This window comes from Gorilla gorilla, chromosome 8 (assembly GCF_029281585.2).
Source record: "Gorilla gorilla gorilla isolate KB3781 chromosome 8, NHGRI_mGorGor1-v2.1_pri, whole genome shotgun sequence".
In the NCBI taxonomy this organism is placed as follows: Eukaryota; Metazoa; Chordata; class Mammalia; order Primates; family Hominidae; genus Gorilla; species Gorilla gorilla.
In genome coordinates this window covers 67,060,330-67,078,726 of record NC_073232.2, presented here as the reverse complement: position 1 = coordinate 67,078,726, position 18,397 = coordinate 67,060,330, and the positions used below count along the sequence as shown (strand labels likewise).

Sequence of the window (18,397 nt, the reverse complement as noted above, 5' to 3'; positions counted from 1 at the left end):
AATGTACTGAACTTCATGCGATTAACAAGAGACAGAGCCAAAGTTTAAATCTCACTCTTACCCCAAAGCCTTGTCCTTTTCATTACAGTCAGTTTAAAATAAAATTAAATGTCCAAATAAACTTTAAAAGTAATTAGTTTTAATAAAAAGACTAAATATAAAGACCGGAAGTTTCACAAAAAGATAACATAGTTTTGAAATAGTTTGATGAATTCATATTAAGTAACTTACTACAAAAGTAAAATAAAAAAGCAAACAAGAGTGAAGGAATGCAGCGTTGTTTGCAGGAGAGAGGTGGGATAGGACCCACAGCCAGAGGCGCAGGCAGCCTGGCCAGGGAGAGATCAAGGGCGAGCCTACAGGCTCCCCCTCGACACTTCCCTGGGCAGGTTTTCTGCAGGGGTCCAGCGGCCTAACATTCTCTACCCAGATGCCCAGCTCAGCCCCCATGCCCAAGGGCCAGGCTCGCCATCTGCTGAGTCGGGGCTCCAGCTGAGTGCCCCCGCCAGCAGCCCAGGTGTACACTCTGACCCAGGGCTCCTGCTCCCCATGGTCAGCGGTTCCTGCCCAGGGGAGGGTCTGGCCCAGAGTCACATCCCCAGCTGATCACGGGCGAGGTCAGGCTTTTGTCTTGGGGCTCCTGGCTCTAATTCCAAGGTGTACCTCCCAGCCATCCTTGCCTTTTTCAGCACTCCAGGTCAGCTCTGCCAAGGCCTTTGTTGTATAGCAAACATGCCAGACCCTCTTCATGCAGAAGGCTGGTGGCCAAAGGCTTGGATTTGCTGTGAATTTATATGGCATCTTTCCAACCAAGGCCGCACGGAGCTAATTAATGCAGTCACTACCTCCCTAGGTGCCATTAAATTCATTTTATGGCTTAATTAAGAACAGCCGCATTAATTTTATGAATGAGCAAAGGGAGGTGCTAACAGATGAATGCGCAGGAGAAGTTCACAGGCTGGGAGTCAGGAGTCCCTGGCCGCGTGTCCTTGGGTGCGTCATTCAGCCTCCAGCATATCTGTGTCCTCCTGGACGTATCTGGGGTAATGACCCCTGTCTCATTGATCTCCCAACATTTTATAAATATGAAACAAAACAGTGGATGCCAAAGCGCTTCAGAAATTAGAGGAAAGAACTCTTTGGAGTCCCACTTCTCCACCGTTCTTGCCTGAGGAGCCTGTCTGTGGGCATCAGCAGAGACTGGGCAAGAGGTAGAGGTGGGGTCCCCATCACAAGATGGGCACCGACTCTCTCTGACTGTCTACCAGGGGCTGGGCATTGCCACGTTCATTATTCTCTCATGTCATTCTCCCAGATCCGGTGTCAGATGATTTTTATTGTCTCTGTTTAACTGATGGGGAGCTGTGGCTTGGAGATGTGAAGCAGCTTGCTCCTGGCACATTCTGGAGTTCATCATGAACACTGCAGGCCTCTCTGACTCTGTGGTTTAGCTTCTTTGCACAACACTTGGCATCTCATATTCTCAAACAGTAGCAGGCCACTTTATGAGCAGCTGGATCCTGGGCAAGTTGCTTTCCTGTGCGGAGCCTCAATTTCCGTACATGTCACTGGGCATGACAATAATCCTCCCATGTACATGGCACAGGTTGGTGGGAAAGAGCTTGAGGCAGGGCGGGCCACTCATGTTGGGGTTCTCTTGTCTTTGAGGGGGCTGGAGCTGAGTCCACCCGGAACACCAGCAGTCTTGAGGCCGCAGCTGAAGGCGACAGCACAGTGGAGGGTCTCCAGGCTCCCACCAAGGCACATCCCGCCCGGAGGAAGCTGAGGGAGTTCACGCAGCTCCTCTTGAGGGAGCTCCTGCTTGGAGCCTCCAGCCCCAAGCAGTGGCTGCCCCTGGAGGTGCTCCTGGAGGTGGGTTGGAAAAGGTGACATTGGGCCATGTGCTGTGGAGGCTGCCGGGATACAGGCACTGCAAGGGCAGGATGCACCCAGGGAGACAAAGGGCCTGGGGGCCACAGCGAGTGAAGGGGAATCTGTGAACCATGGGCCCCAAAAGAGCAACAGGTGATAGAGGAGTGAGCACAGAGTCCCTAGAAGCATAGCCTGAGGTGGGAGTTTTGTGGAAGTGAGTTATTGGCCAGTGGGTTGGGGCGGTGTTCTCAGGAGAAGCAGGGAGGGAAGCAGAGGGGCAGGAGGTGAAGCTAGCCCAGAGGTGGTCCCAGCTGGAGCCTGGCCCAAGGGGGGTTCTGGGGTGCCCTCTGCCTCTCAGGGCTGGCCCCACCTGTGGCACCTGACAGGTGGCCGTGGGCTGTGGGCTTCCCCGACTTGCCTCCTTACCCTCGGAAGTGGGCGTTGCTTCCTGGATGAGGCAGCTCAGTCACAGAGGGTGGGCCCCCAGAGAAGGGAAAATTGTGAGCAGCCCACACTGGTGGCAGATGCGGCATAAGTGTCCCAGCCAGGCTAGGGAGGCGGTGGGCACTGGGTGCACACGATGGCCCTGTGGTTGCTGTCTCAGTCCCGGGCTGTGCTTCCAGGCTTCTCCAGACCACGCCACCAGCCAACAGAAGCGAGACTTCCAGTCCGAGGTCCTGCTTTCTGCTATGGAACTATTCCACATGACAAGTGGAGGTGATGCAGCGATGTTCAGAGGTGAGTGGGGCAACTCGGTCCTCCCCATTCATGACATGAGGCTGCTGACAGTGGAGAGGAAACCAGCATGCTGGCCAGGAACTGACCCTAGCTGTGGGATGCTGCCTCCACCTGGCGTCAGTCCCTCCAGGCATCATCAACAAGAACTCCCTGGCTCCTGCCTTGGGGCCCAGTGGAGGGGTGCTTGCTACTTTCCATGACACCCTTGTCATGCTGTGCCACTTACAGACAGAAAGCCCTTTTGCCTCTGAGCAAAAATCGGCTCTCCTGTAGCCTCAGTAGAAATGCAACCTCTTCCCATAAGGGAAACCAAGATACCACAATTTAACCTTCCGTGCTCAGCATTCTGCCTGGGTACAGGATAGGTGCACAGCTGATGTTTCTTAAACAATGAACCTGGATGAAGATGCTGCCATGCCCCTTCAGAGCTTAAAATTGAAGCTTTATTCAAAAAACTTGGTTCCAGGGCAGCTGTACCTTTTCGACAAGCCTAAACAAGAGCCTTTTCTGTGGTTCCCAAGCCACAGGAATCCCTAGGAACATGAGTCCTACTCTGGACTTCTCCTTGCCTCCCACTCAGAAGCCCTGACTTCATGATCCTTCTCATGGAGAGACTGGAATGCAGGAGAGTAGCAGGGTGGTGAAGTGTGGGTTTGGCAACCCCAGTTCTGGACTTGGCTCTGCCACTGGACAGTCATGCGACCCTAGTCACATGCCTGGACCTGTGAGTAAGGACGAGGACGACAGTCGTGGTGAACTCACAGGGTTGTGCTAGGGGTTAGTTGAGATCATCACACACATGGCTGAGCACAGTACCTGCTGTGTTGGTGAGCATAGATGGATAATGACAGTATGGCTTTATCCTCTGCCCAGTGTAGCAGCAGGGCCCCTGGTCATCATGATGCCTGCTCATTTGTCTCAAGCAGCACATTCTCCCCCATCCTCCTCCAAAAAGCCACAGGAAGAAATGCTTCCCCTTGCTTGCTTTCTCACCACTTGGTTTATGTCGCTGACCAGATTACTCAAGATCTGTTCACTTTGATTAAATGTGTGTGTGTTGGGCACCTCGTTAGTACAAGACTCCATCTTTGGAGCCATGGGGTACACAGAGGTGAATAAGATGCAGTTGGTCACTACAGGGGGCTTGGAGACTGTCATGGACAGAAGTCCATTTAGACTCTCACCTCCACCTGTCCTCTCACTCCACAGACGGCAAAGAGCCTCAGCCAAGTGCAGAAGCTGCTGCTGCCCCTTCTCTTGCCAACATCTCCTGCTTCACCCAGAAGCTGGTGGAGAAGCTGTACAGTGGGATGTTCTCGGCAGACCCCAGGCATATCCTCCTCTTCATCCTGGAGCACATCATGGTGGTAAGAGCTGCTCACTGACCGGGTGTCCGTGTGGATCTGAATGATGTGCTCCTGGCTATTGTCCAGTTGGTTCCACTGGATCTGCCCTCCCTCCCTGGAGTAGAATCTGAGCCAGGTGGGAGGAAGCAGGAGGCCCTTTAGGCCCAGGTAATACCTGGAGGCTACTGCATGTCCAGCAGGGCTCTCACCTCAGGCCCCCTGAGCCCAGTCCCAGGGATTGGAAGCCTCAGCTCCCTGCACTTGCACCTGAGTTCTGTAAACTCCTAGAACCTGCTTCCTTCCCTTTGGGTTTTTATTGTGATTGTTGGTTTGACCTTAATTGTTGTTATACCTCCTCAACTAAGAAAGGGACACAAAGGCCTTTGTCTTTACAAGACCTATTTTATTTTCTTCTTTAATACTCACTCTGTTGTATTTGTGCCTTCCTGCAGTGGAGACAGGCATTTATTTTAACCTTGTCTTTTTATTCTTGCCTGTGCCCTTTCTTTCCAGATAAACAGGTATAACTACATACCTACCTGTACAAATGCACACCTGTAGGGCCATCATTGAATGTAGGTGTGTGTCTGTGCATGCATATACACACAGAGAGAATCGTACAATCTCAAAATTCCAGCATTGAAAGAGACCTTTTTTTTTTAGATCTCAGCCCCGTTACAAGCTAGAGACTTTTCCCGACAAGCCTCCAGGCAACCTTTGCTCAAACCCTCCCTGTGATGGGGAACCCACTAAAGTTCAAGTTGTCCCACCCAGGGGGATGTCTTTGATTCTTGGAAAGAACTTTCTCTTGTCAAGCTGGGATCTACCTCCAGCAACTCCTGCCAGCAGTCCTGGTTATGCCCTCTGCAGCAGAACTAGGAGGACCACTCTCCTTCCTCTTCACATCTCATAGAGAGTGAAATTGGTTCCCAGCACCCTTCTGACTGCAGAGTCACCCACAGACCTCAGGACTGGGCCTCTTCACAATTTCTAGAGCCATCTTCACTTGTCTGATGAGCAGGTCCAAGCAAACCTGGAAAGACTTGAATTCAAAGGCTTCTTCAGGAACAACTCCAAGAGAGGAGAAATAGCCCTTGTCAGCTCTGTGAGGGTTAAAATCAGATTCCTGGCAAGTTGTGTTGTAAATGGAAAGAAGCTGCTGAGCTCTCTATGGCTAAAGCATGGACTCCCAGCTAATATCCCAAACATAGGTGCCAGTGGGGGCCACCGTGCTTTCAGGGGGACCAGGCCTGAGGGCTCGGCTCCCCACATATCCACTGGCCTCCTCTCTTGCTTGCTGTCTGTGACGCCTGCCCCTCTTAACCTCAGTTTGAGACCCATCTGAGGAGCAGGAGAGGAACATGATAAAGAAATGAATCCCAAACCCCAACAGGTTTAAACAGACCTTCACTTCATGAGTAGAAACATTGCGTTACCTGTGAAATTCTAAGGGAGTAGCCTGTAACAAATTCATTTTCTATCAGACTGAAAAACTTTGTGCATACTCTTTGTATTATGGATTCTTTTCATGGAAGCCAAACAGATGTTTGGAGATGTATGGACCAGTCCATGCTAAGGCTACAAATCAGGGTCTTCTACTTCTCGCTCTAAGTTTCTTTTGAATTAAAATCTTCTGGACTCCGTCTCCAGTAGATGATATGGTGGTTAAGAGCGTGGCTTAAGTGTCCAGTGTGTGTTTGACCCTTGCTGAACCACCCAGCCTCTCTGACCCTTAGCCTCTTATCCGTACAGTGGGGTAACTTAGCATCTATGGTGTTTTTATGACAAACAGGCAATATATGCAAATCTATGCAAAATGCTTAGCATAATACCTGGAATACTATAAGTATTCTATGATAACTATTAATAATGACACATAGCTATTTTTTAAATTAGATACTACTAATAGCATGTTCTCATACATTGAATGTCAATCATGTTACCATTATTTCAGAAATCTCGGGTCACCAAATCTATTTTCTGTAATATGACTGTAACAAACTTTCAACTTTTTTTAACACAAATTTTTACCCAAATTCTGCATAGCCTTGATTGATCATTTCCTTAAATAGAGGCTCGAAAGTAGAGGAAATGAGTCCTATTTGAATTTCAGGTCGTGTCAATTTTTTTTTAAGAGACAAAGTTCCTGCCCTGTCTTCCAGGTTGGAGTGCAGTGGCATGATGGAGTGCAGTTCACCTCAGCCTCGAAATCCTGGGCTCAAGCAATCCTCCCATCTCAGCCTCCAAGTAGCTAGGACTACAGACATGTACCACCTTGCCTGGATAAATTTTTTTTTAACTTTTTGGAAAGATAGGGTCTTACTATGTTGCTGCCCAGACTGGTCTTGAACACCTGTCCTCAAGAGATCTTCTTATCTTGGTCTCCTAAAGTGCTAGCAGTACAGATGTGAGCCACCATACCCAGCCATGTCACTTTTATTTTTATTTCAAGTTCCAGGGTACATGTGCAGGATGTGCAGGTTTGTTACATAGGTAAATGTGTGTCACAGTGGTTTGCTGCACCTATCAATGCATCACCTAGGTATTAAGCCCAGCATGAATTAGCCGTTTTTCCTAATGCTCTCCCTCTCCCCACCCCACCCACTGACAGGCCCCAGTGTGTGTTGTTCCTCTCCCTGTGTCCATGTATTCTCATTGTTCAGCTCACACTTTAAGTGAGAACATGTGGTATGTAGTTTTTTGTTCTTGTGTTAGTTTGCTGAGGATAATGGCTTCCATCTCCATCCATGTCACTGCAAAGGACATGATCTCATTCCTTTTTATGGCTCATAGTATTCCATGGTATATATACACCATATTTTCTTTATCCTGTCTATCATTGATAGACATTTGGGTTGATTCCATGTCTTTGCTATTGTGAATAGTGCTGCAATGAACATACGCGTGCATGTATTTTCGTAACAGGATAATTTATATTCCTTTGGGTATATACCCAGTAATGGGATTGCTGGGTCAAATGGTGTTTCTGGTTCTAGATCTTTAAGGAATCACCACATCGTCTTCCATGATGGTCAAACAAATTTACATTCCCAACAGTGTAAAAGTGTTCCTATTGCTCTGCAACCTCACCCCATCTGTTGTTTCTTGACTTTTTAATAATCGCCATTCTGACTGGCATGAGATAGTATCTCATTGTGGTTTTGATTTGTATTTCTTGAATGATCAGTGATGTGACACTTTTTTTTTCATATATTTGTTGGCCACCTGAATGTCTTCTTTGGAGAAATGTCTGTTCATGTCCTTTGCTCATTTTTAATGGGGTTGTTTGGTTTTTTCTTATAAATTTGTTAAGTTCCCTGTAGATTCTGGATATTAGACCTTTGTCAGATGGATAGATTCCAAGAATTTTCTCCTACTCTATAGGTTACCTGTTTGCTCTGATGATAGTTTATTTTGCTGTGCAGAAGCTCTTTAGTTTAACTAGATCCCATTGTCAATTTTTGCTTTTGTTGCAACTGCTTTTGACATTTTCGTCATGAAATCTTTGCCTATGCCTATGTCCTAAATGGTATTGCCTAGATTTTCTTCGAGAGGTTTTATAGTTTTGGGTTTTACATTTAAGTCTTTAATCCATCTTGAGTTAATTTTCATATAAGGTATAACGAAGGGGTCCAGTTTCGATTTTCTGTGTACGTCTAGCCAGTTCTCCCAGCACCATTTATTAAATAGGGAATTATTTCCCCATTGCTTGTTTTTGTCAGGTTTGTCGAAGATCAGATGGTTGTAGATGTGTGGTCTTATTTCTGAGTTCTCTATTCTGTTCTGTTGGTCTATGTATCTGTTTTTGTACCAATTCTGTACAAAAACAGTACACTGTTTGGTAACTGTAGTCTCATAGTATAGTTTGAAGTCAGGTAGCATGATGCATCCAGCTTTGTTTTTTTTGCTTTGGATTGTCTTGGCTATATGAGCTCTTTTTTGGCTCCATATGAATTTTAAAATAGTTTCTTCTAATTCTGTGAAGAATATCAATGGTAGTTTAATGGGAATAGCATTGAATCTATAAATTACTTTGGGCGGTAAGCCATGTCACTTTTTGATTATACTATTTTTGTGGTAAACTGGATCTGTATCTAAAATTGCAAAGCACTCACAAGTTTGTGTATGTGTGTGTTTTTTTAATGACACAGGTCATTGAGACTGCCTCTTCTCAAAGGGACACTGTCCTCAGCACTTTATACAGCAGTTTAAATAAAGTCATTCTTTATTGCCTATCCAAGCCCCAGCAGTCCCTCTCCGAATGCCTCAGCCTTCTCAGCATCCTGGGCTTTCTGCAGGAGCACTGGGATGTTGTCTTTGCCACCTACAATTCCAACGTCAGCTTCCTCCTGTGTCTCATGCATTGCCTTTTGCTACTCAATGAGAGAAGGTAAGAGCTGCCCACTTGTTTCCTTGTCTGCTGGTGGTCCATGCAGAAAGGAGAGATTTAGAGGAAAGCTTGATTGAGGGCTGAGGTCTGTATAAATGATATCAGCCTTTTGTTTACCTGGTCTTCCATATTTTGTGAAATGTTTGATAACATGGTAAGTAATCCCCAAACTTGTCCATGTGACAGCAGCTAGAATCATCATGAGATAATAATTTACCCTATTTCCACAATTCTAGGATTGTAAGATAAGTCATTGATTTAATTTTTGAGGCAGAAAATGCCAACATTAGATGTACACATTGATTTTGTGATGCAGCCAGACTCTAGAAACATTATCATTTGATAATTGCAATCTTAGAATGGAAAAAATATAATACATTGTATTGTGCAATGCAGGAATAACTTTGCTTTCAGGAAAAAAATTACATATGCATACAATATATGACATAAAATCACATCCATAAAAATGCTAGTTAAAAAGCTATTAAATTAAGCTTATTTGAGTCCTTTTCTTGAAGCCCCAAGTTTGGAAATACATCAGATTTCCAAATCTGAATGTGGTTCATGCACAATGACACAGAGAGAGAGACAGGAAGTATGTTCACTTTCTGTCTCTCTCTCTCCGTGTCAGTGTGCATGAACCACATTCTCCAGCATCTCAGCATCCTGCTGCCTGTGAGTATGATGTCTTATGAATAGAGCTGTGAGAGTGTAGAGGGAGAGAGGACAATGGGATATCACACTTTGCTGTTGTCCTTTTTCTTCATTTTATTCATCCTAACAAAAATTATGTTTGATCACTTGAAAAAAAAAACAATCCCCCACATCCTCTAGTGTTGACTACTGAGCAGTACAAAACACTAGCATTGACTTCTCATACAACTCTCTGGGAAGCCCTGGGAAACCCTCGTAGCCCAGAGGAGGCACTTGTCTTTGTATGAAAGAAAAGAATCCATTTTCAGTATGTGGTTTAATTTGGGGAAGTTTTTTTTTTTCTTCCTGTTTCAGGAGTTAGGCCTTGTCCATCCCGGAAGCACAGGTAAAGAGGAGCAGAATGACAACTGAATTATGTGCTTGAGATGATACCCTCCTCAGTTCCCTCTGTTTAGCAAGATTGACTTCATTCTAGAAATTTCAAACATGGGCATTCTCATATGTCAGGTTATTTTCCTTTCCATGTTTGTCATTTTCAGTTCAATCCATGAACATTTACTGAGTGTCTGTTTGGTTTGTGTCATAATGGCCACGTGGACGTTAACACAATGGTGACCCCCAGAGCACATGGTTCATGGGAAACCTAATGTATAAATCACTGTGTCCCCACTTAGAACTGGCTACATCATATGTGAGGCCTCCAGCAAAATTAAAATGCTAGGCTTGTGTCCAAAAATACCCAAAATTTCAAGATGATGACAGCAGAGCCCCAAAAAAGGGTTCTTCTTAGTGCAGGGCCGTGTGTAATTGCACAGGTTGCATGCCCATGAAGCCAACCCTGGCCCCATTCAAGCAGGATGAGATCAATGCCAAACAACGGCAGGGTTCAATTCTTTGGGAATGCACTGAAAGAAATGACTAGTTCTGATGGCGGGGAACCAGGAGTGGGCACAGGGGGCCTGCTGGCAGCACAGGTGGGATTTCACAAGACTTCTCATAAGGAGAAATTGTTTCTCCTACTATTCAGAATGCTACTCTAAAATATCTGCTGTGGAATTTCTTATAAAGTGTTTGCTTTAATTTGATTAGGCAAGTTTTTTTTCCATATTGATATAGATAATTATTGGACGATGATTATTTGTAATAAAGAACAATGGAATGGTCTCAAGGAAACTGGAATTTATTGGATTTTAGTGAAAAATCTCTTATCCACTAGTTACCCAGAAGGATTTGGATTGGAGCCCAAGCCTAGAATGTCTACTTATCATCAAGTCTTCCTTTCCCCAAATGAAGACGTGAAAGAAAAAAGAGAAGACTTACCAAGTTTGAGTGATGGTACATTTTATTTGTCATTGTGTGTGTGTGTGTGTGTGTGTGTGTGTGTGTGTGTGTGTGGGAGGGGGTGGTGGCAGGATAGTGGTACCTGCTAGGGTTGCATTCTTCAGTTCGTCCTTCCCAAAATAAGAAAGCAGATACTATTAAGGACATTTTCAAAAAGCCAGAAGACTTAGGAAATCCCAGGGTAATCATATATTAGTATATAGCAAGGCAAGCTGGTAGAAAGTGACACTGGATTGGTCTTTGTATACTAGAAATGAAATGGAAAGGAATGAATCGATGCATAGGTGAAGAAAAAGCTCCGTGGGACTTGGTTTGACTAGAAGCTTAATCCCAGGGTACTCTACTGTAAATTAAAACTGTCACGCCCCATCTCACCTAATTTAGTTCAAGCCATTACCTAGTTGCTGCTCAGCTTCATTCCCTAGTAAATGAGAAGGGATTAAACAAACCCATTACTCTCTATAAGACTTTTCGCCTAATGGAGTTTATTCTTGGATTTACTTATCTCAAATCAAGTTAAAGGGATTAGCAGTTATTTTTCTAGCAGCCAGTTCTATGTGTTTGAGAGATTATGCTCTCTCTTGGTCTAGGAAGCAGAAGCTCTGCCACTCCTTCTGCCAGTCTGGTTTGCTGACTGTTACACTTACCTAGTCATATGTTGTGATACAAGATTGTACACATGACCAGGTGCAGTGGCTTACACCTGTAACCCCAGCACTTTGGGAGGCCAAGGCGGGTGGATCACCTAAGGTCAGGAGTTCAAGACCAGCCTGCCCAACATGCTGAAACCCTGTCACGACTAAAAATACAAAAAAATTAGCTGGGCATAGTGGCGGGCACCTGTAATCCCAGCTACTCGGGAGGCTGAGGCAGGAAAATCACTTGAACCTGGGAGGCGGAGGTTGCAGTGAACCAAGATCACACCACTGCACTCCAGCCTAGGCAACAAGAGTAAAACTTCATCTCAAAAATGAAAGATTGTACACACAGGGCCTCTTGTTCTGGTCAGGTAGCTGCCATGTTCAAAAATCTCGTGACTTTAAAGTTTGTTGGACATGGTTTTGATTACAACACAGATGTACATACTTTGGGACTTGGCCAGTAGAGCTGGGCTGGGCACTGTCCTTTCCCTTAGGGTGAGAGAAACAGTCTCCAGGGGCTGTTATCAGAGAGGGGACTCATTGGTCCAAGATCAGAGAAAATTTAGGCGTGGTTCAGGGGATTACAGATGTGGGGCACAGCAGACACAGTTGGTTTGTTAGATCTGCTTATACCTGAAGAATTCCAGGGGACTGAAATGGGTGGGTAGTGAGAAGCAAGGTCCAGGAAAGAGGACAGGCTGTTCCTGAGCCGTGAGCCACAGGATAGCCTTGAGCTTGGTGTCCATTCCCCTGAGAGGTCAACATGTAAGGGAAGGTTGGAAGAAGCTGTTTGAGTGGAGCTATTTGACTACCCTGAGATCACACAAGGTGTCCCTCTGGTATCCAACAGAATTATGGGGTGGAGAGTTGAGGGTCTCTGAGCTCATAAATGATATGTTTCCCAGTCCTGGACATGTGAGGCAGGCAGGAATTGGTGGTAAGCAGGTGGAGGTGGAGAAAGGCCAGCTTGCATGGGTGTTGGTGGCATTGTTGTCAGGCCTGTGGCTCTCAACACTGATTGCTTCTCACTGAAGCTTGCAAAGCTGGGGTGATGTTCAAGACCTTAAGTGAGAAGGGTGTGGGTAAAACCACTCATGATGCACCATCTCCCAGCCCTCTCTGGGAGGGTCACTGAGGCCATCCTGAGTGTGCCATGTGCTCTCTCTGCTAGTCCAACACAACATTCAGAAGACAGTGCAGACTCTCTGGCAGCAGCTGGTGGCACAGAGGCAGCAGACCCTGGAGGATGCCTTCAAGATCGATCTCTCTGTGAAACCTGGAGAGAGGGAAGTGAAGATTGAAGAGGTCACACCGCTCTGGGAGGAGACGATGCTCAAGGCCTGGCAGCATTACTTAGGTCTCTATCCGCTCGGCTCCAGGGAATGGGAACTCCTGGGTCTCACAGAGCCAGACTCCCCCAAGGTTCAACTCAGTGCCCAGAGCCTTTTCCACCTGGACCCTCTGTCTCATCCCTTAAGTGGATGGGATTTATATCACTGAAATCTTATGTATCTTTCCTCACAAATAATGAATATCACATGGCACCTTGGGTGAAAGCAAGACCACAGGAGCCAACCAAGCAGGAAGATTCCAGTAATTTCTTAGAGGAAGAGGCTCATGTGGAGGCTGTGGCCTGGGCTCAGGAACTTGAGGTTCTAGGTCCTACCCTGTTATCCACCTACCAGCTTTGAAACCTTTCACTGTCATGCAATGTCCTTGAGCTTAGCTTCCTCATGTCCTGTCACTTCATGAAATGAAAGTTTTCATCCCCAAAATATTAATGTCCCTTGCATTCTATTCTGTTAGTGACCTCAACATTTTTATCATATTAGTATTTGGTACTAATAAGCAACATTTTTGCATATTAGTCAATGCAGCTGCAAGAATGAATTTTTAATTTTGTTTTCAAGGTGATCACTGCTCTCAACTTACACCTCCTATACTTGTACATCTTTCAGAATCACAAAATGTGCAGTGATTCAAGAGTTAGTTATTTCCATGTATATTGTCCCAGACTGTCCAGTGGCCCAGAATCTCCTTCTAAATTGGCTTTCTAAATTAGTCCCGGCAAGTGTGTATATACATATCTGGTTTTGTCCATTTATGCTGCTATAACAAAATACCACAGACTGAGTGATTTACAAATAATAGAAATTTATTTGCTCAGTTCTGGAGGCTGGGAAGTTCAAAATCAAGGTGCCAGTAGATCTGGTGTCTGCTGAGGGCTGTGTCTGGCATCTGCTTCTAAGATGGTACCTTGTTGCTGTATCCTCTGTAAGGGAGAAATGCTGTGTCCTCCCATGTTGGAAGAGACAGAAGGGCAAAAATGGCCTGGGATGGCCCCCTTCAGCCCTTTTATAAGACACTAATTCATTCATGAACGTAGAACCCTCATATTTTAATCACCTCCCAAAAGGTCCCACTTCTTAGTACCACCACAATTGGGATTAAGTTTCAACGTGAATTTTGGAGGGAACACACATTCAAACGATAGCAATACCTATCTACTTTCATGTACTTTTAAAGTCAAAATGTCAGATTCTATTTCAGAGAAAAGTAAAATAGGATATACATATCCATGCACATAGAGTGGAATAAAGTAGTAAAACTGTAAAGCTTACAAATAACTCTCTTTTTGCCCACAGTCTTATACTGAACACTTTCTATGTTCCGGGGTCTTTAAACACATCTTATGTAATATTCATGACCCCTCAATTGGTTTAGATATTGTTATCCCCATTTCACAGGATGAGAAAACTGAGGCTCAGCAACTTTAGTTAATCTGCTCAACATCTCATTGTGGATCAACAAACTGTGGAGCTAGGAGTTTAGGCTAAGTCTGGTGACCTCAAAGCCCACAGTGTTTCTTAGCCAAAGGAAGGTCAGAAGACGGCAATGTGAGCTTGTAGCCTGGGTTGTTTCTCTTTTTGGAGGCAACCACAGGGGGCTCATGCCCCGGGTTGGCCCTTTGAAAGCCAAGCTAGCTATGAAAATAGTGTGTGCTCTCACTTCACCTCTGACATTCTTTGCTTCCCTGCCCTCAGCATCTGAGAAGAAGTCACTGGCAAGTCGTTCAAATGTTGCACACCACAGCAAAGTCACTTTGTGGAGTGGAAGCCTGTCCTCAGCCATGAAGCTGATGCCTGGGCGGCAGGCCAAGGACCCTGAGTGCAAGACAGAGGTGAGCCCAGACCCCTTTTCCTCAGAAAAGTATCAGGCATTTGCTTCAAACCCCATGAGTCATATCTCTTCTTTGCTGCCTGTTACTAGACATGATCTAACTCCACGTCCTTGTGAGCATTTGAGGGTATGCATGTAGCTCCCCAGTAGAGGCTATGTTTAGGCTGTATTAGGCTGGCTCCTTGTTCCCATTCTCAACTGGAGTCAGACGTATTCAGAGGGCACTAGCCCACCACTCAGCAGCAGCTAGGGGTGTGAGCCCAGCAAAGGTGGACAGAAACATTCACTTCATTGCCAGGAGACACAGGGTTGGGCCACTTTGACTGTGTTGGGTAGGCCCTCTTTACTGTGTGGGGCAGACCCGTTGGGGTTTTCTAATCAATTTCTCAAAACCTGCAAAACAAGTCTTCCTAAAACTCATTGGCGCCAACAGTGTGTGTGTGTGTGTGTGTGTGTGTGAGAGAGAGAGAGAGAGAGAGAGATCAGGAACGTTGTTGTAAGGTACAACAACGTACAACACTGTACAAGTACAGTGGGTGGGGGGACAGGTTATCTCTGCCCCACAGTGTCTGGGGCCTCAGTGGGGATCATTGGAAGGCTGAGTTACTCATATATCTGTTGGTTGGTGCTGGCTTTAGTCTGAGACCTTAAGAGGGGCTATTGGCTGGAACACCTACACATGGCCTCCTCATGTGAACTGGGCTTCCTTACAGCATGGTAGCAGGGTTTCAAAAGACAATGGAGAGAGAGAGCTCACCAGGCAGAAACTGCATTACCTTTTATGATCTAGCTTCAGGAGCCATGCAGTGTCACCTCCATCAAGATGGGGAAAAAATTCTGCCCAAGTTCAAGGGAAGGGAAATAGACTCCACCTTCTCATGGGGGAGTGACGAGGTTCTGCAGGAACATGTGGGACTGGAAATGTTGCTGAGGCTCTTTTGGAAATGCATGATCTGTGATATATTCTAATGCCAGTGATATATTATAATGCCAGGGGCACTGACTTCTTCAGAGGTGGACTGTGGTTTTTGCTAGACATGGCTGTAGGGTCAGGAGACCTTGGGCAGTTTACTTAACTCCCCAGTGGGATAAATAGCTTTGAGAACCCAGAAAGGTTCCTCAGGGAGGTAAAGTTGACAGCTGACAGACACATTAACATAATCCTAGCTCTTGGCCCATGAATTTGGGAAATGAGGTGGAGCCTAAATCCCACCAGCTCAGAATCTGTAACTGCCTGTAAGTGCTCAGGCAGCCGAGGAAAAGGCCTTTCTTTTCCCAGGCTTTGGGAATCATAGGCTTCAGGGCCTAGAAAGAGTCCAGACATAGAAGGGAAGTCCAGAAATGAATGGCTGGGCTGACCAGCTACCTGATGCTAAGAGCTAAGGGCAAAGCACATGTCTTATTCAGGCTGTATTCTCAGGGAATTGACTTGTTAAAGGCACTGTTCGATAAGTTCATTGATAGACTCACTGATTGAATACATGAATGTGTGAGTAACTCACTCAGATTTTATAATAGCTGCATCAGACAGGTATTATAGCCTTGTTATAAAAATGTGGAAGCTGAATCTGAAAAAAAAAAAAAAGAAAGTTAAGGGCTTTTCAGTCATTAAATGTCAGAGTGAAGATAGGATCCCATCTTTGTGCTGCTAAGGAGGACCTTAGGGAATTTATGGAACCTCTCAGAGCTTTCATTCCTGAACTTACCACTGGGAATACGCTGTTTATAATAGAGCATGTGGAGCCCTTGGAAGCTGTAAATGCTTTAGAAATAGGAGACTGTTTACAAATTCCATTTGGCCTTCTAGCTCTCTCTGCCAAGGTCAAGATCATCCTATAGGTGATATGTGTACCAAGTCCTAAAACTTGGAGCATTCCCACTTGTGCCCAGATACCTGCTCCTGACCAGTGTCACTTGAGACAGAAGGGGCCCAGCCCCTCTTTCCTTGGCTTCATCATGGAGCTTCTCTTCCTTGGCCATTGTCCCCAGGAGGTCAGGACAAGCCTGGCTGGGAGCTAGGGAAGGGATGTTAGGGTGCTGGGCATGGGCATTCATCTCATGGGAACCCTCACACCTGTTGATGCTGCCTCTTGCCAGTGCCCTTCTCCCTTCCCCTCTAGTCACTCTCATTGACACAGCTCAGCTGCCTCCGAGTCCTGGGGACATGCGTTGAGCAACAGCTCGTATGAAAGAAGCCTGAGTAGACCGCCATGTTTAGGGCCACATAGGTGTCCCAAGTGGCTTTTAACAGTTTGCTCTTGGCTCACATTGAGAGATCTGGGAGAAAGAATATCCAAAGCCGGCTCTGTCTTGGGTGAGGGCAGGCTGCTGAAGATTTTGTCTTCTATATCCATTAAGGTCTTATTCACTTGTTCATTCAACAAATATTTATTGAGTGCTTACTCTGTACCTTGCTCTCAGCATTGAAGTTACAGCAGAGAACAAAACTGACATATTCTCTTCTCTCAAGGAGCTGCAGTCTAGGAAGTAAGATAGACAATAAGCAAATACATTTGTAAATATTGGGAGAACTGATGGCAATGAGGAAAAACCATGCAGGGTAAGGCAGGGAGGGTGGCAAGAGAGGGGCTGGGCTTGTTCAGATGGAGAAGGTCAGCAAAGTAATCTTTGGCAAGGATGCCTTGGAGCAGAGGAGATAATTTATGAAGAACATGAGCTTTGAGATGCTCTGGGAAAGAGGATCAGGCAGAGAGGACAGTTGGGCAATGTCACTGAGGTGCGTGTGTGCTGGGCAGCAAAGGCCAGTGTGGCTGAACTGAAGTGGAGGGAGTCACCCGCAGCCACCCCAGCTTCCAGGCAGCCACGGGGAATGTCTCCCTCACCTTTTAGCACCAGGAACAACTACTTTCAGCAACTCAAGAAGAGCAGAAATTTTGCAACAGATTATGTTTCTGTCTTTGATCTGGACACTCAGAAACTGAGAGAGATAAGCATGGTTAAGCTTTTGTAATTGCACACAACTAGTGGGATAAATTTTTAAGCCACCTACTCATACAAATGCATACATAGATACCTTCTCCCTGGCTTCATTCTTCTCCATTGACCCCACTTTCCCTTCAATTTGATTTTTTCTTTCTACACTTTAAATTATCTTGTAGATTTTAAAAGACACATTATTTTTGAAACAAGGACTATGTTTTAATTTTTAAAATTAACTGCATCTTTGCTTAGCAACATCTTGTACTGGTAACTCAGTCTTGGATGGGCACAGTGCCTGCTACATGGTAGGCCCTTAAAGAATGCAGATGGAAGTGCTTAGAGCAAGGGGATAGATGCTCCCCCTCCTTTTGCTGAGATGAAACTTGCCAGCTTTCAGACACTGCATCCATCACTCAACTCCGTGAGATGCCTTTGTCGCTAACAGAAGGCACAACTTCTCAGGTACATATGTACACTGTGATGTCATAGGATAAGAGCATCAACTATTTGCCCTGGGGTCTGTTTAATTATTTTTAAAAATTAATTTTGATTATTACAGCTGATTACACCTCAGTGAGCAATGTAATTGATATTTTCTAATGTATCCCAAGGAACATTTTGTACAACATGCTTTTTGTTGTTGAAGGTTAAAGACTCCGTTATTGGTTTTTCCCTAAATATGCCCACATCATTAGTCCCTCCAGTGAGAAGGTCGCCATCTGGAAAAAGCAGCATGGAGACATTATTCAGGCACAAGTGCATGAAATTGGGGTTTCTGCATCTTCTGTCTCTCTTCTGGAAAGAAGAGGCTTGTAATTAAAGGAGTTGGTATTGGAGGAAACATTATTCATTTGGTGTTATTCCTTATCATGTCAGCAGCTGACAGCCCTATAGCACTGATAAATTGTTCCTTGGAGTGAGACATATGATATAGAATTCATAATTCCTCTTACCTATCTTCATTTTCAGTAGAAAATGTTTTATTCCTGGTGGGTGAGCTGAACTTTGAGGCAGGGCTGATTTGATAGATGTTATTTCTTCTTCTTCTCCCCCTGACCCCATCACAGTCCCCTGTGGGAGCAAATTGTGACATCACCCACTATCTCTAGAAGGCTGTGAGTGTCAGCTTGTTCGACAGAGGTTGGGAACTTGGACTCCCTTGAGGCCACCAAAGGGCAACCCAGGGTGCAGGCCACTTTCTCATGTCCACCATCTGCCTGGAGAATCCAGACTGTACAGGCTGGCCAGCTCCCCTCTTCACAGCCGTGGATTCAGCTCTGCTTACGTACTCAATT

The 18,397-nt window shown here is 45.5% G+C and overlaps 1 protein-coding gene and 1 long non-coding RNA gene across 3 annotated transcripts in view; one reads left to right on the top strand and one right to left on the bottom strand.

The window, feature by feature from the left end:
- Positions 1-18,397, top strand: part of WDFY4 (WDFY family member 4) — a 298,505-nt gene that overhangs the window by 132,772 nt on the left and 147,336 nt on the right. For both annotated transcript variants that reach the window (XM_019035474.4, XM_063710084.1), the window contains 7 exons: positions 1,669-1,872; positions 2,496-2,610; positions 3,820-3,977; positions 8,108-8,346; positions 10,217-10,335; positions 12,154-12,339; positions 14,027-14,163. In XM_019035474.4, coding sequence (XP_018891019.4) covers positions 1,669-1,872; positions 2,496-2,610; positions 3,820-3,977; positions 8,108-8,346; positions 10,217-10,335; positions 12,154-12,339; positions 14,027-14,163 — 1,158 coding nt within the window. The remainder of the gene's footprint in view (positions 1-1,668; positions 1,873-2,495; positions 2,611-3,819; positions 3,978-8,107; positions 8,347-10,216; positions 10,336-12,153; positions 12,340-14,026; positions 14,164-18,397) is intronic.
- Positions 13,117-18,146, bottom strand: LOC109028651 (uncharacterized). The gene is made up of 5 exons (XR_002007679.3): positions 18,056-18,146; positions 17,006-17,100; positions 16,573-16,642; positions 15,665-15,730; positions 13,117-13,254 (listed from the first exon to the last, which is right to left on the bottom strand). It is a non-coding gene; the product is annotated as an uncharacterized lncRNA (long non-coding RNA).